General features: G+C 38.5%; 1 protein-coding gene across 12 annotated transcripts in view; it reads right to left on the bottom strand.

Annotated features, from left to right (window-relative positions):
- Positions 1–24,011, bottom strand: part of PARD3 (par-3 family cell polarity regulator) — a 442,545-nt gene that overhangs the window by 111,749 nt on the left and 306,785 nt on the right. For 8 of the 12 annotated variants that reach the window (XM_088159618.1, XM_088159636.1, XM_088159641.1 and 5 more), the window contains one exon: positions 4,029–4,139. The exons of 3 other annotated variants lie outside the window; for them this stretch is intronic. In XM_088159618.1, the coding sequence (XP_088015744.1) occupies positions 4,029–4,139 (111 nt within the window). Of the gene's footprint in view, positions 1–1,830; positions 2,228–4,028; positions 4,140–24,011 lie in introns of those variants that run through there. One more of the 12 variants, XM_088159667.1, reaches the window with a different exon arrangement.

Below are 24,011 nucleotides of genomic sequence, written 5' to 3'. Positions count from 1 at the left end.
GCAGTAGGTTTTTTTAACAATTCTGTCTTTGCATCGCCTAAGAAAGAGACTACACTAAAGGACATTGAAGAATTCAGAAAACATTTCAGGATAACCGGGTTGCAGGATATCAATGGACACATTGGCTAAATATTGAGCAAAACTATTCTGGGAGACTCTCAAAGACCAGATGTAGAGGGTTTCTAGATTGGAAAGGTCTGTGGGCTTCCAAAGGTTTACATGCAGCAGCACAGCACAGGGTGACCACCCATATGAACTGATTCCTCTTGGTCACTAATAGAAGTTTCAAAATATCCTTTTAAGTCTATCCATCCAAGACTGCAACACTTGTGTAAAACTATAAGCAGTTAGAAGCATCTCTAAAAGGTCAAGATATTCCACACATCTCCAGTCTGCAAAATCCAAGAGATATTAGGAAGATATGAAAAACCACAGGTACATCAGGAGACTCTGGGTTTGATAAAAGACCTTCTCTAAGAAAACCACAAAGAACCTAGGGCTATTTTCCCAGGTGAATGTAGCATCTCAGTGGGACCCAGTTTGAGCAGCCCAGTGCTAGACAGACAAGATGATCACACAGCAAAGAGAGGCTCCAAATTAGCATATATGCAAACCAGCTGTGATCTGGCACGGGACCAGAGCTAACTGAATTTGGTTCTTATTCAGCTTCCTCAAGACTGCAGTACAGACTCTTTCTTAGAGACTCAAGGCCACAGCCAGAAAGCCTATTGCCTAGTCTTGCCTCAAGTTTCTGACTGGTGCCACTGCTGAGGAGAACCCTTTCTCACAGCACAAGAGAGCCCAGCCAGATTTTAAGATCAGTGCTTGGCAGATACTCAAGGACAATGCAAGCAGAATTGTTTTTGTGCACTAAACCAGTGTTAAAACATAGTGACATGGGCCAATGTTCTATGGCCTTGGATGAACTGTTGTTCCAACATTTGGAGGATTTACAAATAGCAAGTATTTTACAGAATTTTTGGTAAGACTAGTGGGTGGTCTCATCAAGTACAGCCCAAATTGTTCCAGTATTCCTTGTCATTGAAAGCTGGTTGTATTTTCAACTAGATAACTTCATTTTTCGTTCAAAATTACTTTCAGATTGTCAGTAAACGCCCACCACATACATATATATCCAACATATATAGGATTTAGCTTGAGAGATACACTCCTTAATCAAAGAATCACAGCATCAAGAAATTATTATTAATAATGTATTTATGAAAGGCCATTTTATTAATTTAATCATGGTAAATTGAAGAGCATTAATTTTCTTATTTGTCTCATAATCCATACGAATGTTTTTAAGAAAATACTATTGTAAGCACAATACTATTAAAATTAATAATTCTATAAAACTGTGGGCATGACTGATTTTTTTAATGGGCTGTTCACTTGTTCTCTGACCCCCACTAAGGATTTTTGCTCCTTGCCTCTCATACATAGTAAATTCATTAAATCCAACCTATTTCCCCAAAGCATTGCATCACTGTAGTGGTACATAGTATCAAATATCAAGTAAAATAGAACAAGTGAATTGCACTGCTAAAAAAATTGAGGAGAAAAAAACCCACAGAAAACAAAGTTAAAATAGCAGCCATTATGAGCCAACACTGACAATAATATTTTACTCTGTCTCCTAGTAAGCATTTTGAGGGATTGTTCAGTTAATTTGCAAGAGTACTCTTCATTAACAGCATGTATCTAACATCATTATTTTACAGGATCAAAAGGAAACTCTGCAATCTAACTGCAAAAATATTTAGTCTCTATGGACCAAATCAACATCTGAATTTTTTAGAAACATAAGGAAGCACCTCACACATTCAGTTGCTATTTTATTATATTTTATTAGTTGTACATGCGACTACCCCAAAGAAGTTGCATTCTCTTATAGACATAACACAAAGGAAAGCAAATACACAGGGAAAGAGAATAATGGGAGGAGAAGGACCCATGTTACTATAACATCAAGCTGTTATGAAGTTTTGGCACATGCATTTTCTGCAGTTTCAGTGAACACATAAAATTGTTTTTATAACACACGAGGATGAGATTCCGGGAAAGATTCAAATTGGTTAGCATAACTTGATGGACAGGGATTAGGATTTGCTCCATGCATTGGGGGCTATATAAATAATTTCATAATTCTACCTTGGTACCCAGCGTGACTATTGCAACCTCTCTTACATCATCACATGGACAGTCTATACTCTGACCATTCTTACTGAGAGAGACAGAGAGACACAGAGAGACAGAGAGAGAGAATGAAGAGAGAGAAAATGTTACTAACTCAGGCATCAAGTCTTTCTTCTTTTATAAATGTACACGGCTGATTTTCTGGGGACCTAATGTTACTAAGAAACCCTAAGGGCCAGCTGGGGCTCAGCAGTGTGTGAAGCCAGGGCACAGTGTGGTGCTTGTCTGACCAACCATCCCCTGCCCTGAGCTGGGCAGAGCAACCGAGGCAGCTTTCCATGGCTCTGCACCCCTGGCATGAGCTCTGTGGCTGCTCTATCCATGTGAAGGGAAGGTGGCTGCACAAACACCCTCATCACTTATTTCCTTCAATTCCTGCCTTCCTCTTTACCATTTAATCTGCAAGTACTTTTAAAAACAAGAACAAATCTAACGACTCTGTCTCACTTTTGTTAAAAAAGAGAAAATAAAAACCAATCAGACTAGCAAAAAACATCCAGGCACTGTAATCCAGCCACCTTCTAAAATCAGAATGGATGGACAAAGACAAGAATAAATTTTTACATAAATTTATGACAGTGTAACTGCTAAAGACTAAAAAAATTCCCATGATGTAATCTAAACAGATGGTCACAACTGATAAAGTTTCTGGCGTTTAACAAGTTAAACCAATAAACACACACTCCCAGTCTGCCTTTACTGTAAATCACTCAACCCTAAAAGAACTGAGCAAACCGTTTTAGGCTTAACTGAGGAGTCTACACAAGAGTTACTGAGGCTCTTTACTCTGTTGAGCTGTTAATGATGAAGCCACCATTCACGAAATTTTGTTCTTATTTGCAGAAGACCAAGGTGCATAGAGATGATGGTTAAAGAGATCATTATGACTAATTAGTGATATCTCTCCTACAAGGACAAGAAAATTTCCCTCTGCAGTTTCTGCATCAATCCTAAATTTATGGCTGACTACAGCATGACTTTTAGATAAATTATTCTAAGGCATAGTTCACTTTTACTGCTGAATGTGCCTGAATCTATTTACCATTAAGCAATCAAATTTTGTTAAGTTTGTCTCCTTACTAAAGCGATGTCCACTCAAAGAGGTTGTCTCTCCACTCACATCTGCCAGTATAAGTTAAGTGATAATCTAAGCTTTTTAAGGTTTTGACTAAATTGATTTGAGAGACACCAGAGACTAGGCCCCAGATATCTAGGACTACAAGAGACAGGATGAAAAGTAGACTGGAAATGTTGAGAAGAGCATATGACATATATATTATATAGTTTTTTTTATGTTAAGGGAAGCTCACAAGGAAAAATAGAGGTACTCACCACTCATTTTTACAATTAGCAGTTTAATATATATATATATATCATTCCATAAACAGACTGTATGGCACATAAATAGACTGAACTCCAGTGACAAATATACTGGTAAATATAATTTTTACGTTTCTCCTAAATTTATCAATGAAAAATCTAGATATGCAAAACTCTGAAGAAAAATACAAAACATACTTCATTCTATATAAATATTTGTTTTCTGAAAATGTCAATAAAATCAGTTATAGAATATATAGAGAAGGCATTTCATTTTATTACTTCAGTCTCCTCAATAAGGGAGCTCTGCATCTATAAAAGATTGTTAAGAACACAGCCAAAAGAGCTGTTCATACTAATGTCCAAAATAAATCCAGCTTTGTCTTGTTATTTAAAGTATATAAACATATCAACATGTGGAAAATTTCATCAGTGAAAATTGAACTTCAGTTATTTAATTTAAAAAACAAACTCTCTCTATCAAGGTTTAAGCAAATACTGAAGTCTACCTCTCCTGTTCTTGCTTCATTCGTATTCTCTCCTCTTCTGAAGTAAGAGCTTCCTGCACTTTTATTTTACCAGTTTTCTCACTCTTGTCATCTTTGCGATGTTTGCCAAACCTGTTAATAACACACAAAAAAAGAATCTAACTTGTGACATGAACAAAACCGTATTTTCCTTCTTCCATGACAAAGAGAGTTCTCCAAGAAGGACTGCTGGGAAACCAGGAAGAGAAAGTGCAAAACCTCAGAATCTCTATTTTTAGGATTTTCAAGCTGCTTCTGGGTTGGGTTTGTTTGGTTTTTTTTTCAACACAAGTTTTTAAATTTATTTTTTTTTCATTTCACTCCTCTTCAAAGTTTATAGAATTCCTCACTGAAGAACAGAACAAGCAAAAAAATAACAATGGGACCACATTCCTCTTTTATGCCAGGATTTTGGGACCGCTATTCTTAAGCAGACAGTCAAACAGCGTTTAGAACACCATCTCTGCCCAAGGACACCGCTCAGGTTTGCATTAAGCAAAGGCTTCCCAAGGTGAAAGTGAGGAGAGAGGGAACTGCAGGTCTGACAGCTCCTGGGGCAGCACCGCCCCTGCACCCCACAAGGGCCATTTCACCACACAGAGTGTGCCATTCCAAACTGTCCATTCATTCTTTTTCAGCACCAGGGGTTCTTATTTAAACTTTATTACTCACGACTCTTTCCCCAAGGGTGTTGCAGTGTGGGAGGGTGAATGGAGGGATGGAGCTGTCTGGGCTGCCCTAGACAGAGATGGGTGCTGCCAACCCAGAGTTTGCCCTCTTCACATCTCCCCTTCCCCTCTAAAGGCCACATTTCAAATATATTAGATTTCTTCCATATTTGCACATTCTACTGTTTTCTTTAAACTTTCAGGGAGTTTAAAGGAGGAAGTTCCAGGGAGGGAAGAATTTGGCATTTGAGATACTCAGTTATTATTAGGACAAAATTATTCATATTTCTTAAGACATTTCTGACCTATTCTGGAAGGAATGACTTTCGTATAGAGTGAACCAAACACTTTAATATAACCTTTAAATAGATTTAAACTTTAGATGAAAATTTTCTATTTAAGGCAGAAGGGCTAATACGTATCTGTTAAATGGTATATATACACCAATTAAATGTGGCACAATTTATCACACCAAAAGCAGCAAGAATTTTACTTTTTTTTATACCAAACACTTATCTGAGAGCTGACTGACACTGTGGCACTTCACCCTCAGGTTCATGTTAAAAGTGAAATAAAAGCACTGCGACTTGCAATCAAACATGTCTAGCAATAGTGCCAACAGGACACCACAATGCTCACAGACAGTGAAACAAACCACAGAGTTCTTACACCTTCCCTCTGACCTCTAAAATATTTACCAGGCATTTATAATATTTTGCCATTTGCTCCTTTTATTCCAGGAGCAAAGCCATTGTGTGAGTTGGAGACACACCACACAGCAACCCTGTAGAATGATTAAGTTCTGGCCATTCAATCAAGGGATATTATTTATATTGTGTAATCATGTTTATGGCTCTTAAGGCAGCTCTTTAAAACCAAAACACAAAAATACAGCATAGGAGCATGTACATAAACTTTAAAGTGCGTGCCTGTTCTCCACAGAGATTGCTCATTTCCAAAGTAATTCAGACATCTGAAAACTAAAACTGTTTATTAATAACCACCTGAAAGGACATAGGCAGAGGACATGATGGGGTTAAGAAATGCAAAATAAGCGTAAAGTTAAAGTCTCTGATTTTATAATGTCTTATGTAAAACTGACATACTTAAATTCAAAACACCAATATGTATTCTTTTAAAACATCCACCTATTTATTAGAGAGCAATCAAAACCATTATACAAAGCATTTACATATATGACACAAGAGATTCAAATCAAGTTCTGGATGTTGCACACCAGACAAAAGAGATTGTTTAATTTAAAATAGCCCTAAAACCTCTAACCCAGAGAGGAGTTTTGGCAGAAAAACAGTGGAACTGAGCCACTCTATCCTGATACAGAGAGTGCCTGAGGTGGCAGCATGGGTCTGACTGACAGAACATGCAGAGCTGTGAGGAGACAAGCAACATATGTGGCACTCTAGCACAGCATCTCCGGGATGCTCACATTTGCTTCAGTTTCCTGTCCTTCCTCAACCCATTTAAAATGTCAGGCAAAGCAAAGGAATCAAATTCTAGAGCACGCAGTTTATTTTTGAAAAAGAAATCATGGTTTTTAAAAATGGGAGGAGGGTGTAAAGAAAAAAATGGAATTAGTTATTGCCCATTAGGCTTTGGCAGCAAAACAGAATTTCTGCCACCATTAATCAATTCATTGCAAGCATGAACAGATATATAGTGAAATCATTACCTTATTAAAAAAATAAAGTACACAGGAAATTTCTAATAATCCTTGTAAGCAATCTAGTAAATGTCTGATCAGGCTGCATGATTGTGAGGAGAGTATTTCTAATGTTAACATGTAATGCAAACCTAGCAGAATTCAATGGTTTGAATTTGCAGATCCAATCACACAAGTCCAGAGCACACAGAGCTCATGTGCATTCCCACAGAGGCAGAGGTGGGCACCACACATGGAGCACTTGGAGCAGCACCAGGGCTCAGTTTGCTTTGAGTCATGAACAAGCTGTGGCAACAACCCTTCTTCTCTTTCAGGGTTTTCTTCCAATCATCCAGGAATTAATGTTCCTTCTGCCCCCGAGGACCATCCTGATAAAAGTCTCTGGAAGCCAGCTCTGGTTCTTTCCCAGGCCTTTCAGAGGGTGGCCACATTGTTCCCACTCTGACCGGAGACTTCCCAGTGCCCATCTCTGACAAGCTCAGTGGTCATCCCAGCAGTGGACAGCCTGGCAGAGTATGAACCATGGTGGTCTTGCACAGGTGCCTTCTCTGGACTTTGTCACCCGCAGAAGTGATCTATCTGCCATAATCACCACTGCCTGTAACAAGTTCAGCAACATTAACTGCACCGTCCCTACACCAGAACCCCAAAAACAAACACCATCCTCCCCCCTCCCTGATTGTGGCTTCATGTTTCTAGCACGATGCACAGGGGTGTTAATTGTGGCTTAGCAATCACAGAACTTTGAGAAGATGCTAAGATAGTGTCTCAAGGAGATGCTGAGAGAGCCACCAAGCACTTGAGAAAGGTGCTGAGAAGAACTGTGATGGAGATATATTTGCACACCCCCACACACCTCCTTTATTTCTGCAGGGGCAGTCAACACTCCCCACTCCAAACATCATTCTAAGTCTTTGGTAAAATTACTCTTGCTAGCAATAAATGTGTTTGTTATTTACTTCTATGAAAAGTGTTTGCTTCATGAAGTATGATTTACAGTCATAATGAAACCCACAGCCCAAATCAGCATCCTATCCACTAAATTTATGGCAGACATTTATAAATTATTTATTTAACAGTCATAATTAAGCTAAGTTTTTAACTACGGAAATGCAACATCCAGCAATGCTAAGGCACACCATTAAAGCCAGCTGTTAAAACTCTGCCAGCTGTATTGAGGTGTGATTACACTGGTGTCAAGCTATTGAGAATCACCTGCCCTAATTTCTTCAGGTAGATGTTTCCTACTCATATAAATATAAAACATATAAATGATGTTACTGTGCACTGTCTCCACAGCCACAGGTAAAGCCCTTTCTGCTGCTGTTTGGTGGTCCTTGTTCAGTTGTGTGAGTCAGGAGTCTGGGTCAGGTCCCCAGAATTACTCCCAGTATACACAACACCCTGAACTGAATGCATTGGCCCAGTGCAAGGATCTGGCTTTACCTATGTGAAAGTTTCACCTCCTTACAAGTGCAACTCATCTAGTCCCTGACCTGCCCCATGAACATTATGTGTTTGACACCTTCCCTGCAAGCCACCAGGCTTTGCATCATTGTGAATCTTACCTCTTATTGCTCAGGTACTCAAAACGAAGTAGAGAGGGAATTAGGATGTATGTCCCATACACGACTCATGGCAAATTTGGAATCTTACTGCTTCCAGTGCTATTTTTTCCATAACCCATATATTGAAAAGCCTGGCATACCCACATAATAAGTTCTCCCACTGAAGTGACTGCTCACTTACTGAGAACAGCCTAAGACTGAAACTTGCGAAGTGCAAGCAGAGATATCTCCCTTGTAAAGCAGAAATCACCATCCATTCGTGCTGTGTCAGACTCTAGGCTTTTGCAAGGCCTTGAGGACACAGCCAAGTGCTGTGATCCCAGCTCTCACTGCTCTCTCCCCAGACACAGGAGCAGTTCTCTGCTGCCTGCAGCTGCTTAGAGAGCCTCCAGCACTCGGTGATTTTTCAGGCGCTTGTCTGAACCTGAGATGGCCTCATTCTCACTGCTGGGGGGCTGGCTGCTGGGATACTTGTTGCAGCTCTTACAAATGCAAAGGAAATGACAACTTTCCTTCTGATACAGACATGAAAACTCCATCACTCAGCATCTGTGCACAGCAATGCTCCTTGCATTAGTGAAAAGGAAGACAGAGCTTAAAAACTAAGGTAGAAACAATTAATCTTGGAATTAAAACCCAAAACCATGCAGAAAAGGAGCATCTGTGGCACTGATGTTCAGACAGTCTTGAGAATCCAATCCCAAACTCTTTACTTTTGCAGTGTTTGGTGCCAACAATTTGACTGCGAGCTATAAAAGCCCAGCCTAAATCACTGCACAAGATACCAATGCACAGACACGAGCTACTACATGACGTGCAACCAAATTACACACACTGCTGCCTCACCAAGCTGCCATAGTCATGAGCAAAACAGTTCTCTTGCTAAAGCTTGAGCGCCACAAGCTGCTCTGAAGCACCTGCAGCTACAGAAGCACAGCACTGACCTGTGGGTACCACTTCCCTCCATCTCAATTCTTAGAAGCAGAGCACAGGTTGTTATTACTCAAGAGGAGAAAATGAAAGAGAAAAAAGGAAGTGCACATTTTCCTCCAAATCCCAAGTAATAAAAAAATTATCCTCTGTTCATAAATATCCTTTCACAGATATAGCTTAATACTTCTTTGAGTACACAAACTGTACGGTTATAGAAAAATCTCTTCATAATACTAACAAAGTTTACTTCACATAACAGCTAGTTTATTCAGTAGCTCTCTCATTTAAACCCTGTTATAAAGAGTACAGCTAAAAAGTAGCTTAATTTTGTTTTGTAGCTGCACAAGCAAAGAAAAGACTTCTGTGACTAATTGAAATACAGGTTGTAAATTAAAAATACCCCGTCTGTCCAAGAGTGTGAGAAATTGATGAAAGAGAGCAGCTGAAATCTTGTTCACTCTAATTGCCAAGATATTCCAGAATTCTACTTAATTTGTATCTTCTTAATTCTCCTTTTACATTAAGGGTTGGAGAAAGTTTCAAGATAAGTGTAAATGCTCAGTCATATTCACAGATCCACAGACTTAATCCTCAGATTCAGCCAAGAGGAATCACAGTAAGTGAATAAATTGTAAGAGAACCATCTTTTAAATGTATGATCTCTTGTACATAACAGCCAAGTCACATCAGAGGAAAAGACCATCCTCAGACTCCGTGACACTGGTTTGTCACATTATTATTAATAAAAAGATGAGAACACAGACCTGTATGCCGTAAGCTTGACCCTCAAATAGGAAATCTCATGAACTTTGGATAATCTAATCAAACTAAAATGAATACCCAAACCTCTCTGTCAGCTGGCTCACTTTCAAGCTTACTTGCTTGAATGAGGGTCACCAACTAGGAGGTGACCTAATCCAAAGTCTATCATACTGAACAGAGAGGCACTGACTAACAAGTGCCTTCAGTGGCTTTGGGCCAGTGCATCAGAGCAACTGAACAGTATGAGGCTCAACAGAGTAGACAGCATAGCAGAACATTTAAAGAACAGACTCAAGCTACAACATGATGCCATATATATTTAAAAATATGTGAAATGTACATAAAGTACATATGTAGACATAAAGAACATAAATGATTTTGCAAGAATAGATATACAGATAGAACAAACGAAGCAAGAGGAATGCATGAGTAACAACAAATTCCACATTTACAAGTTATCTCAAAAATAGATTCAGTTTAAAAGAATATATATCAGCATCCTTGATACAATAGAAATAATATACTTGTAATCTGCTAAATGGATTTTACTCTGATGCGTTACTGATGAGATCATTGTCGTCTGCCAAATCATCCACATATTTCATTAGAATAAAGAGCTACAGAAGAAACATGCATTAGTTGATTAATGAAAGAAACACAAAAATTGATTGAGACAAAAGTTCAGTAGCATTATGTTCCTTAATAGAAAAAAGATCATCATTAAAAATTAACAATTGTAAGTGTCTTGAGCTATTTTGTCAGTGTTTTCTAGCTTCAAGGCATGCTCTTTTCCCCATAGTAGCAAAGAGTATTCCCCCCCCACAAGCACACATAACACAAGCAGTAAACACTGCTTGAATGATTTTGCAATGATTTCATGATTTCTTTTTCACCCTACTGTATCAGCAAAATCATGAGATTTCTATTGCAATATATTACTGGGACACACAAAAACATTCTGTTGCTAAAAAAAAAACAAAACCAAGGATTTAACATAGCACACAAACAAAAGCCACCCTCTTTAGTGATGACCTGAAGGTTTAGAAGCCTTCCATTTCATGCAAAATTGTGCAAGTGTTATTTTTAAAAACATGCTTTTAGATGTAAACATTTACATATTGGCAATTGATTTCTAGAAATAGCCAGTTACCACATGCTACTAATCAAATTAGATCCAATTCCACTTGTTGGGAGGGAGTGGAACGACTGCTGGAGTGACTCAGCAGCAGCACTGTCCTGAGATGACACAAAAGCACTGATGTGCAGGCACCTTGATGCAGGAGCTTGCAGGCATAATTAAAACAGACGTTGATAACTTCATTTTCCATGGATTTCTTTGCCAATGTTAAAACTGATAAAGCAGCAATTCTTCTGGTGCAATATTCAACACAGGACCCCTGCCAGGAGAGTTCCTGGAGAGTTCTGCTGTCACAAACCAAGAAAAGCACCTTTAAAAAGGTCATAGGTAACTCATTAAAATGAAGAATACTCTAAAAACATACACCTGTATCTCTTCAGGCCAGTGATGTTTGCCTTCAAGCAACAAAGAAACTCACACGCTCAGCCACAAACACAGAAATTTAAAGCACTAGAACCAAAGTGGCTGTTCCTGCAAAATACCAGCCCTTTGAAGTGCCCACCTTGGGCCTGAATACTGTAAAGCATGTGAAGGTCTTCTGTGTTCTAGTCACACATTTTCTCCCAGAAGCCTCCATATCACTTTCCAAACATGAAAAAAAAACATTTGTCAGCCCCATTCAAGGGCGTGTTCTAGCACATCTCACCAAACTGAGTTTACTCAAAAAGAACAGACAGGTCGGTGCATATATCACAGTACAGCAGCACCGGTGATTCCCACAACAACTTCCTGGAAAGAAGTGGAAACAACATATGTGATCCATAAGTGCTTCCAGCCAGTGAAACGTAATCTGCCTATCTTTGTGAGCCATATCCCAACTTCGAAGAAAATAGTATGATGCCAAACTAGAGACATGTCATGAGGTTTCATTCAATTATTTTCATAAACAGTTTTGATAACATTTCCTGAAAGGCATGACACAACAGGCAGAATATTATTCACACCAAGTCGCTCTCTTTTCACAACTTAAGCATTTGTAATATTTACTTTCAGCATAAAATGGTGGAACTTTTAAAAACAGATTTCTTTTATGGAAAGACCATCTGTTTGCAAATTTCTAAACAGAAGATAATCTTCCTGCATTGCTATTCATGATTGCCTGAAGCTGGCTGGAGCCATGGACAGCTCTAATAAATAAATCGGTAAAGCACAAGAAATCAGAAAAAAGCCCTAAAAACTATTTCAAATTACTGTAGTTGAAAAGCAGGCCGAGAAGTTCGAAGAAAATATGAAACATTTTACAAAGATACTATTGTAAAGACAGCAGCAAGGCAGCGGAGATGTCCAAATCTACTCAGTAAGCAATACCACAACATAGTAAAAGTCACCATAAATAATTCATATTAATAGTGGTCAGACAAAACCTGTTAAACTGGGGACTGTGGCATCCCTGAAGGAGTCAGGAATATTAAAAAAATCTTCTGCCTAGGTACAGTTTTGTTAGCAGTCATCAGTGATGGGAGCATCCACAGAAGGAGTTCATGACATTTTAATGGACATTTCATAACAGTGTAAGCATTTTAAAGTTTGTGACCAAAGCTCTTTAATGCTGTGTACATATTGAAAAAAGAGAGCAGTTATTGACCACAGTTACTTGCCCCAAGCTTAAATTTGATACACTGTGTGCTACTTGTCATTGAAGAAAGTAGCTCATACATGTGACTCTCTACTTTGCAGTACATAATACCAGACATAGGGATAACAAAAAATTCCCGAATTCTCAGCATCAACCGCAGCCACTATTAACAAGTTCCTGACAATCTAAAGTACAATATAGTCATTCTTCTATAGCATAAGCAACTTTTCTGTGAAGAGGTAAAATCCTCCATTGCAGTGCTACAGGGTGCCAGGTTCAGCCCCCACCTCTGGCTCACGCTGTGCCAAACAGGTGACACCACGGGTGACACCACCTTACCCCAGCGCTCCCCACCTGCCCACAGCTGCCCTGAAAGGTGAGCAACCTCTGCTGTTGCATTTGTCATGCTCCACAGAGGAGTTTAAAAATTGTGGGCCCATTTAGGTACAAACAATACTACACTGTATGCTCTAATTACCAGTGTCCACTAGGCATCCTTAGAGACAGCATTTAAACCATGGCTACTCAGCAACGCGTTCTCTCCACAACTATACTTCTAATTCCTGCTCTGTTCATTTTAATGCATTATTGTTTCCAAATACAATGCTTCAAATTGCAAATTATGTCTGGCTCAAGGGCTGATTATGAGAAACACTAGCACTTCTGCCTCTGTGTGAATAACTCTGATAATAATGAGTGATTGATTGAGCTCCAAGAAGTCCAAATGATGAGAAGGGTCAATTTGAACATTTTTATTAGCTTCTTTTGTTAAATCTAACACTTTGCCAGGCCAGAGACAAATACTGCATCTGGTTACCATGATTTTTTGCAACCCTACAGAAGTACAATTTAGAAAATGGGTACTGGTTTAAAGGCAGACCTTATAAGAAATGCTAATGAAACATAAAAACCCACCCATTTTACAGGCACTCAAGAGATGGCTAAAGAAAAAGAGAACAAAAAGAAAAAGTTGCAAGGGAAATTTGCTTCAAGACTTTCCTGCCAGAAAAGGAAAAGAAAATCCCCCAGTAACACTAAGAGGCATCACGGCTCCATTTTACAACCAAAACGCTTTGCTTAATAGGCCTGCCTTAGGTAAACATGAGCTACAACATGAAAATCACTAAAAATGCTCACTAAGCACATGCAACAGCAGAGAAATTAGGACAGAAATGTAATACACAAGCTAGTTAGACCAGGAAATTGCAGTAACATTATTCCAAGGACTTAAGTCTTGCAATCATACAATTACACTGTATAAAATCAGCAAAAGTTAACATAGACACACAAAAAGTTAATCAAACTAGTTGCAGTTCATCTGGAACCTTCTAAAGATTAAATTTTCCCTACAGATCTCATTGCCTAGAAATGTTAATATATCAGTCAGCACTTTTTCTGTCATTTACTAGAGATCTTTGTTGATACACACCTCCTAGAAAATAACTTCTGCAGGATAAATTAAGCAATAGGTGATGTCTCTCTATCTTGACCCTCATTCACATATTTACACTTACAGAAGATAGAGAAGCCACAGACAATTTCCAGCAGAAGACCACAGTCAACACTGTTGGATCTGTGGGACAAGTCTAAAAAAAATATTCCTAAAACCAGGCAAGTGTGCAGCTGTGATTCTCTTCTCACAGGATGCCTACAACACCAAAAAGCAATTTCCCTCACTGAGCCCCAGTACCCTAGTGCTATGGCTGTAGGTTACAGTTTAGGGTCTCCTGACTCATTCTGGGTTTCACAGTGCCACTCAAGTCTCCTTGTGGCTAAAAAATGAAGTTTAATTCTATAACCAAATTTATAATGCCGACAGGACACCTTTACAAGGTATCCTAGAACACAATTCTTTAAATGCCCTTGAAGTGTTTAAGACCAGGTTGGATGGGACTTTGAGCAACCTGATGCAGTGGAAGATATCCCTGCTCAACAGGGGTTAGAACTAGATGGTCTTTAAGCTCCAACTCAAACCATTCTGTGATTCTGTGAATCTACATTATCATAAAATGCAGAGAGCAAAAAATAACAGGCACATTATTTTGAAAGTTTGCTACAAAGATAGGGTCATGGTACAGGGACTTAGCTGGAACCAAGGCTCTGGGTAATATTAATATCCCACTGCTGGCATCACTCTGTCTGTTCTATCAGCTAATATTCTGCCCTGCAGCAGGAAAACTTAGTTTACACATGCTGTATCTTCTGGGTGGAAAATGAAGAGCAAGACTTTGCACTGCAGCAACAGCAGCAGCAGAACAAACCATCTCTGGAGCAGATGCAGTAAGACTCAGGTGGATCATTGCTGGGACAGCAGTCAGGCAGCAAGTCCCTGCAGCAGCTGCTTCCAGGGCTTGCCCAGAGCTACCTGGAGCCCTGGAGATGCCTGGCATCCTGTAGCTGCCAGTAGTCAGAGCTTGAGCTGCCTTCATGGTAACTGCATTTGAAATAACTATATCAATTGTGATTTACACTGCTGATTATTTTAAGGCCAAGCTGGGAGCTGAGATTTTTTCAGATCCAAAAGATGTACAAAGCAGAGCTTGCTCAGGACTAATTTACAGGCAAGGGATGTGGGGTGGTGAGTTGAGTATTGTTTTTTGGGGATTTTTTTTGTTTGTTTTGTTGTGGAGTTTTTGGGGTTTGATTTGGTTTTGGGGTTTTTTTTTTGTTTGTTTGTTTGGGTTTCTTTGTTGTTTGTTTTTGGTGGGTGTTTTGTTTGGGTTTTTTTTTGTTCCAGCCACCATATAAATAAGCTCCTAGAACTGAAAATCTCAGACCTGGACCAGCCCCATACACACTGACATTATTGTTCTCATTTCTACATGCTCATGCACTATAGGAAGCAAATGACTAGGCCTGTGTTTATTTAGAAACCCAGACAGATGATGTTTAAAATAAACCCAGACTTGACTTCAAAGATATCTGGCTCTTGAGATGTTCTTCTTCAAATGATAACAGCTCTGCTCACACTCAGTGCTGCACACAGTATATAGCAATTATCACTGCCATTTCACTATTCCTTCTGAATAGATAGCCTAAAATAAACCTTAATAAAAAACCCCAAACAATGAAAACAGCACTGATTCCTCATATTTCCTTTAACTTACACAAGTAGTTGTCTTCCTTTGGGGTTATAAAAGACAAATAGAACTAGCAAAGTATTTGGAGCTCTACAGATGATACCAGGACTCCTAATAGTTACAGATTATAATATTGTTGGTGTCATTACCTGCTCAGCAACATCAGAGAAAAGAAATACTTTAATTGTCACACTACATCTGAAACTCCTGCTTGTGCCAGCATGTTGTGCTCTGAATTTCAGGATTTTAGCACTATGTGTTAAAGACAATGATAGCATCTATAACAACATTGTGAAATATTTGAGATTTATTTGTGGTATGCTGCTGTTGAAATGTGTAATAGCAGTTCAGCTTGCATACTAAACACACCTGGTGTTGAATATGCTAGAGGCACTAGCAATCAGTATAAAAATATACTACTTTTATTATTGTGGTACTCAAAACTGCTGATACAGATAAGATTCTAGATGCATTTTTGTTATTTATTTAATCTTCTTTTTCAGATCTTTTAAAGCTAATCCATAAACTTTGTCACTGATTAGACATTTTTTTACCAAGCACTACTTGTAACAGCATAGCATGAAAAAGGAAATTACACACATTTTCAGTGATTCATCTATCCAACACTCACCTTCAAACTAAACTTAACACCAGCATTTGGGAGCTCTAGCATATGTTTATAGCATACATATATTTCATATTTACACAATACAGGAAACACCACAGGACATCAAAACCCCTGGAGACACTAGCATGGACCAGGTAATAACCTATTTTTAAAATGAGAAAATAGTTCCTCTATAAGCAGCCTGCCAAACTCCAGGAGTTTTTTGCATTGCAAACACAAAAACATTAGGACTAACTAAGCAGATTTCATTGACAAAGCTAAATCTATGAAGTTAATAGCCAGTTAACGTTGACTGAACTAGTTATTTATAACAGAGAATTTCTCTACCAATACAGCATTTCCAGCATACTTTCAACATGAAATACAAACTCTTTAAAATAGCCATATTAGTAGTATGCTGTTACATTTATTGAAATTAGTCAAGTTCACCAAGTAGTTTAATGAAACTATACTATGTTCTTTTTCCTTTTTGGACTAGAAGCTACATGACTGATAGCAACAAAGTCCTGGAAAAAGTGTTAACATTTGTAGAAACTAAGAATTTATCTTCTGCAAAAGCAAACATTTCAAAATTTACTGTTAACCACATCATCAGCTAGACCAAACATACACTGTAAAACTAGTTCTTGAATTCATTCCAGCAGGGTCTATTGTATAAACATCTACAGCCGTTTCTTGCACTTCTGCTTATTGTAAGTTTGTACAGAAGTGGTAAAATTTAATATACAGTGGGACACTACATTAACTACTGAAATGTTATTGCACATCAAAAGGGTTTACTGCTACTTTGTAAACATGCTTACCTGAGTGCCATAAAATGCTGACATAATGAGTCAGGTCTACTGCAGTGCACTGCAATCAGGTCTGGGCACTTGAAATGCAAAAGCAGCTCCTTGATACAAAAGTCATTTACACAGTCTCTAAAAGACATTTCTGTATATGGAATACCTCAAATTTTGTAGTATTTTGGAATTAGGTAAATATACCCCAAATTATCAGTAACAGGACAAATTGCCCAGAACAGAATATGCACACACACCATATTTTGTACTTGAGCACAAAGGCACTGTCCCAAGAAACCCCCACTGAAAGTCTGGAAGACAGACCTGGGAAAAACTGTATATGGTCACCAGTTCTGGTATCCCACCCTTGGGAGGTTCTCAGTGTCAAAGGCAAAGCACTGGGATACAGGGACTTCCTGGGTATCATTTAACTCTTGTGTGACCAAATTCTCATGCTCTTACATTAAATCCTAAGGAATTAAACATGAGTGGAATTAAAAACCCTTTCTCCCTCTCAAAAATAAAATAAACTTCCTCCTTTTATGACTGGCTGAACTATAAATGTCTGATGTTTTACTTGATACTTGATGCGCTTTGAGATAAAAATGAAAAGTATCAGCATTAATATAACACTAATTTGAGATACTTAATAAAAACAGGTGACAATTTCTAGTGTAGCATGAAAAAGTAGAAAGGAAGATTTTTGTCAACTGTTTCTTCCTCAGTTCCACAGAAAATAATCACCTTTTCTAGCTCAGTGGATCATATAAGACACTATTACCACATCAGCCAATCAACTCAGGATCCCAGTAGTTGCCAGTCCAAGACAATTGAGAGTAAGATGTTGGAAGTACAATGAAAAAAAAAGACTTCTTTAAAGATAAGTTCTTCCTTAACACTTAGCATGTCACGAATGTCATGAGTCTCAAATACATGCTCAGGTTCCTATACTCTTGGGATCCTGTGAGCAGTCCCTGAGGGCAACAGCATATGACAAAGGTCCTTTAAAATGTCCTTTTTTTGCATGAAAATCTTATTGTACATCCACATGTTCTTGATTCATGAGTAGGACAAGTACATGCTGACTGATTCACATTTTTTGTACCAGCAATTATTCAGTGTCTCTTATTCCTATCTTACCAAGGACAAATACTTTTCACCAGGAGAGTGGTTAAGCATTGGAACAGGCTGCTGAGAGAGGCTGCTGACTCTCCATCCTTGGAGATATTTGAAACTAAACTGGGCATGACACTCAGCTGATGAAAAATTGAAGCTGGGCTGCTGTGAGTAGGAGATGAATCAAGCAGAAAACCTTTCTTGCCCAAATCACTAAGAGTGCATATTTTGAATCTCTCTTCAGTTCCTCCTAATCCTTTTTTTTTCCCTCCAGAAGCCATCAACAGATTAAAAGTGGTGGAAATACTACTTCTACACCCCATTGTCACAGTGTTTCTAAATTTTTTTTCTCTCTTATTCTTCCTACAAAATTTGTGTTCCTCTTAGCTTTTTCTGAAGTAACAATTTCAAAGCCTAAATAAGGCCTCTGAAAGCCTTATAGCTACTATATTCCTATTCAGGGAAACACAGGTGCCCATCAACTATTTCTGTGCCAGTGTATTCTATTCCAGAAATTATACACTGGTTTAATCCCATTTTGCCATTTTCACTGAAGAGTTGCATAATTATGTCTTTAATGACTACTTCTTTGCACAATAGTAGGACATGTTAACATCTTTACAGGAGGCATCAGACTGCCAGCACACCACAAATACAGACCATTGCTCCTGGGAACTGAAATGCAGTAGTAAGTTGGAGTTTTGCCTTTTAGAAAAGGATCAGGTGTCCTACAGCTGCCAACTTAAGCACCTTAAGAAAATATGACTTAACCACCTATGTCATCCCAGATACATAAGTATATTAAGTTGCATTAATTTTCCTCTATGTCAACATGCTATTCCTGTTTTTAAGAAGGATTTTCAAAGATGATTCTGCTTTAAAAACATAATCTACACCATCCACAATATATACTAATGTACAGGTGCTATCAGTAGCGAATTAAACCCCAAAAGAACCTTTCCAAGAGATAACAAAACAAATGTCATTAACAGAGCTTTTCACCTAACAAATACTTCATGTCTCAAGACAGCATTTATTTATGCTGCTTTGTTATGGACTAGGGCACTGCCTGTTTAGTCTTCAATTATCACATGAGATGTAGGAAAAAATCCTATTTCTATATGAGCTTAAACCGAAATTGACTTGAATCTCTGAACTGTCAACAAATTCTTCCCTGAAAAGGCTGGCTTTGCAGAGATTATAAAGAAGGTGTCATCCTTGACACTTGCGTTCTATATTCATCCAGCAGGCCTGGAAGAGAAGAGCACAGAACGCCGGGCAGGATGGCAGAGGGCTCAGCTGTCACCCTGCCTGCCTCGCTTGCTTTGCAGGCAAAGACACTGCTGAAGGTGTCAAAGGTTCTCTATTTAAAGTCGCTGACAAGCAAAGGAAGAACACTGGGAGAATATGTTAGCAGCCACTATGAACTTGTCTCTAGTAACAAGTCATCCTGACACTTCTGGATGTTAGAAACAAGAGCCCTGATTCTATTGAAATTTAAAAAAAAAAAACAAAACAATCAAACCCCCATACACTATACCACCATCAGATTTATAAGTTCAAGATTTACTCTGGGAAAATCCAGTGTTAAGAACGCATAGAGCAAAGCCCTGCTTTCTGTCAGAGTGACAAACCAGAAAGCCACATATGATTATGTTAATCTCCCACTTCAAATCTCCCTTGCACAATTGCATACCACTGCTTTCTGTGTTTCGTTTAAAAGTCATAGAGTTTACTAACCACTTAATGAAGCTGCATTCCTTAAATCCCTGACAGATTATGTGAACTTGTTTGGTTTAGAAACATAAATTTGCCATTCCACTACCCCCTGCCCCAATGACATCTTAGTCAAAAGCCGGTGTGCTCAGAGCTGCAGGCAATGAACACACCTCTCTTTAAAGCAGCTGCCTCCATCAGCAGCAGGAAGGCAAAGAAATGCACAGAGAAAGGAAGGAGCACTGCTTGCCTTTCCAAAAAAGAAAAGTTATTTCCAACCAAGCTTATCTCCTTCAGTCCCTTACTTACTTTTAATTGGAAAGAAGGAAGTGAAGAATACGAAAATGCTTTGAAAGATCCTTGTAAGAGTCCTGTGTAATCATCTGCATCAAAGATGACAATTTGCTGCATGGCTGATTTCATTTGATTTCATTTCTGATGCTGTGTGTCCCACTGGCCAGCTGAAACTTTGAAAATGGATCAGGACAAAGTATCCCAGAGGAGCACAGAAAAGGTGCATCAACAGTATCCAACTTGCAGACAGGATGAGGTTGGTGTTCCCCCTCTTAAGTTTGAAAGGGTATCCTGCTTAGACCCTGGATCCAGGATTATAGTGGGCCACGCATTTTCTAGCTGGTGGCAGAAGGGGGGAAGCAGATGTGGACTTAATGACAGTTTTGCCAGCTGGCTGGTAATAGCAGCAGGCAAAAAGCAGAGCACAAACGGCCCCAGATTCCATTCACCTGACCAACGACCCAGCTCAGCGCTCCTGATGAAAGTCTCAGCTCAAGCACCACAAGCTGTCGGCAACGTTCTCATATGAGCATTAGCAAACCCAGGCACAATTCAGTGTGCACACAATGAGCTTCCAAGTTTGAAACGATGCAGCTGACAGGTGTTTAAGCACTAACCTCCTCCTCCTCTGTGTTTCAAGATTTATGGCGTTTTGTTCCATGAGCGCTAAAGAAAAAAAACTTCTAACTTTTAGAGCTCATTCCCATGTTTTCTATTAAATCCATATATCAGTAAGTGTCATTCACCAATACAAAGTCCAATTAGTCATGCTTCCAAGGAAAATGCCATTATTGCTGCTTCTTAAGATACTGAATGATAGAAATCAGACCACAGATTTTGTTTTATCAAGTTTGAGGTATTTGCCAGTCCTGCTGATTAGGATATAATTCAACAGTATTTTACACAACTCTGACATGTTTTAGTTAATGTGCCTAGTTAAAAGTCTGAAGATTGCTATTAAATGAAAGAGAAAGAAGGTTATTATTAAATCAGTGGTGTGACCTTTGTGAGTTGCTTTTCATCTCCTCATAGACATTACAATGAAAAAACCTAAATGAAAACCAGAATAGGCAATACAAGGAAGTCGTGTAACAAGCAACAGTAATCCATGTAGGTTATTCTCCCAAATGCCTAGTCAGTGGTCTCAGAGAGCTAATGTGGTTGAAACGTGTAATTCAGAGCTACAAATAGTATGTTTATAAATCTGGACATGTCTAGTGCACCTTGGAAACAGCTGTGTGGGGGAAAAATAGCCAGCAGTATATCTGATTTCAACTAAACAAGGTTGCAAACTAAATTACCTATTTCCTTTCACAGAACTGGAAGATGTAGCACTGTAAGGTTCCCAGTAATCATTTTAAATGTAATTAAATCTAATTAGGATTAGATTTTAATGGTAATCTGGGGATCTTACATTTGCATTGGTTATTCAGTGCATTGGTTTACCTACCTATATGCTGCAACACTTAAAATGGGATTAAGGATCAGTCATCATACGTCACAACTTTACATCTCCATCAACATTACAGGCCAGATCTTAAAATATGCAACCTCTGATACAAAACCATCTATGCCTATGATTAATTTTGAGCATACTGTCTTGCTCTGTGAAGCTCAATAGACAGTGCTTATGCTCTCCATTGAAAAGTCATGTTTATGTGGGACTCAGGTATTAATTCCTATGGTAGAAAATGCATTTACTTCATATAACTTATCCAGAGATTCTTCAAATTACATCTATTCCATAAGTAACTTCCAAAAGCAATGCAGGTATTGCTTAAACCCCAGGTTAAGATACAAGTCATATTTCTCATCTTTTGCTCTCATCATCTGCTCCCCACACAATCTAAACATACCATATTAAATTTCAAAGCTATTTTTCTCCAATCATATCAAGGGTTAATTGTTTCAGATATTTTCAGCAATACATCACTAACTAGCTTGGCCTCCCTACTATTCCCTTTCCTGCCTTTGAAAACCCAGAGCTGTTCTTTCTCCCCATTATTCTCAATGTCATTTTCTCCCTAAAGATGTTATTCCTCAGACACATCCTTTCCTGAGACTGACCACTTGCTGGACCTACTTTACATCACCAGTCCAGTCACCCATCTAACAACCATATCCAAGCTTGTACACTGGGAAGAAGCATGAATTAAGTAAAGGGATTGGAAGTGATCAGCAGCACCACAGCAGATGTGTCATTTCATCATCATCATCGTCATTCAAAACCTTCAAATATAACGTTTCAAATCTTCCTCTCTCGTATCCTATGGGGATCCACTTTCATAAAAATACTCTGTACATGACAGGGGCAAAAGGAAGGGGGAAAAGGCACCATGTACCATTTTTCTCTCAGGAGAGGAATGTCAAAGAATCGCACAACACAGAGACCCATTAAATTAATGTATTTCTACCAGCACTAATTACAGGCACACTCTTTGAAACTGTGAAGACTCTTTCTTAAGGCAATACTACAATGACTTCTTCAACTACTCATTGTTTTTGTCAGGTTAATTTTTATCAAGAAACAAAATCTCAAAATCTCTCTTCAAAATAAACAAAATCATACTCAAAATAAGTAAACATATTTCATGCTGCATTTGGAGAAGCATACAGATTTTTATAAACTTCTGATGTCAAAACATATATCCACTGAAGGCTTCTCAGCAGTGAAACAAAAAACTAGCAGAACTTTATATCAGCTGCCCAAAATCTATTTGTTCAGCTGGCAGTGGCCATCCAGGCACCCTCTAACTGGAGAAGGAGGAACTGCATAGCATTTCACAGGCCACAGGATTTGGCACATGGTCTTAAGGCTAAGACAACAAGATCCCACTACTCAGATAAAACAAAGAGATTCAGGTGTAAGCAAAGCACTGCAGCACCTGCCTCTCCTCCAATAGACCAACATTTCTGCTCAACAGTTTTCTAGGCTAACTTTTATCCTATTTTCATCTGTGAAGAGACTGCTCAACCAAATGGCATAATTAAATAATCCACTGTGTTCTGAAAAGTCAATTTGAAAAAAGAAATACACACATGCTCAGACAGATTTATGTCATGGTCAGAAGGGTGAACTTCCAGCCTGTCCACAGCCCAGTGCCAGCAAAGGCCCTCTGGAAATAATGGGAGCTCTGTGTGTCAGAGCCACAGTTTTGCAGTTTGCAGTTCTCCACCAAGGTTATGTCAATCCTCTTTACTATGTTTGATACAAATAGTAAAATAATGGAGGTGTTTAGAAGATTTACTAATGAGTTTAACTTCTTATATGAATCATCCAGGGATTTCTTGGAAATGATGACTAGATGCTGAAGGATAAAGGTAACCTAGAGTTCTCTAGTGGGATTTTCCATCTCACAGTAGAATTTAATGAAGATTTCAGTAGCAAATCCTAAGATTTTAACTTAGGAACAGAAGAAGACTAATTTTTATACATCACACAGACTCTACTTTATGAGATGCCAGTTTGCATATATGCAAGGAAAAGCCCTTCGGCTAAACACAGACATTGGAATGAAGTTAATACCAATTTCATCCCATATGGGTTTTGCCCATATAACCTAATGAAGAAAGATTATTTAAAAATTAGAGTACTGAAAAGAAAGAGAAAAAGGTGAAAAAGGAGAAAAGAAAAAGAACGACAAAGAAATCACAATGTTGTACAGAACTAAAACATCCAATTATGCTTTGATCCTGGTTTGAATTTTAAATGTTACTGTCATCATTATTTTCTATCACACAACTTCTTTCAGTGATTACTTGATATCTATGATATATGTCAAATGTACAGAAAAACAAAGCATGTTATAGGTAGAAGTAGTAGCTTATTTTGCAGACATAACAAAGCCCATCTCTCAAACATTATTGAGAAGCCTGTCAACAAAGCAAATCAAGCACCAAGTGGAAATGAGGCATAATGCCTAACTCTCTCAATCAGCATTTTCTTCCTTGCCAGGAACACCTCTCTTGTGTGGGCTGACAAGGTGCAAGCTAATTTACAGATCCAGGAGGAGTCAGCTATAT

This window comes from Sturnus vulgaris, chromosome 1 (assembly GCF_052056855.1).
Source record: "Sturnus vulgaris isolate bStuVul1 chromosome 1, bStuVul1.hap1, whole genome shotgun sequence".
In the NCBI taxonomy this organism is placed as follows: Eukaryota; Metazoa; Chordata; class Aves; order Passeriformes; family Sturnidae; genus Sturnus; species Sturnus vulgaris.
This window is presented reverse-complemented; position numbering and strand designations above follow the sequence as displayed.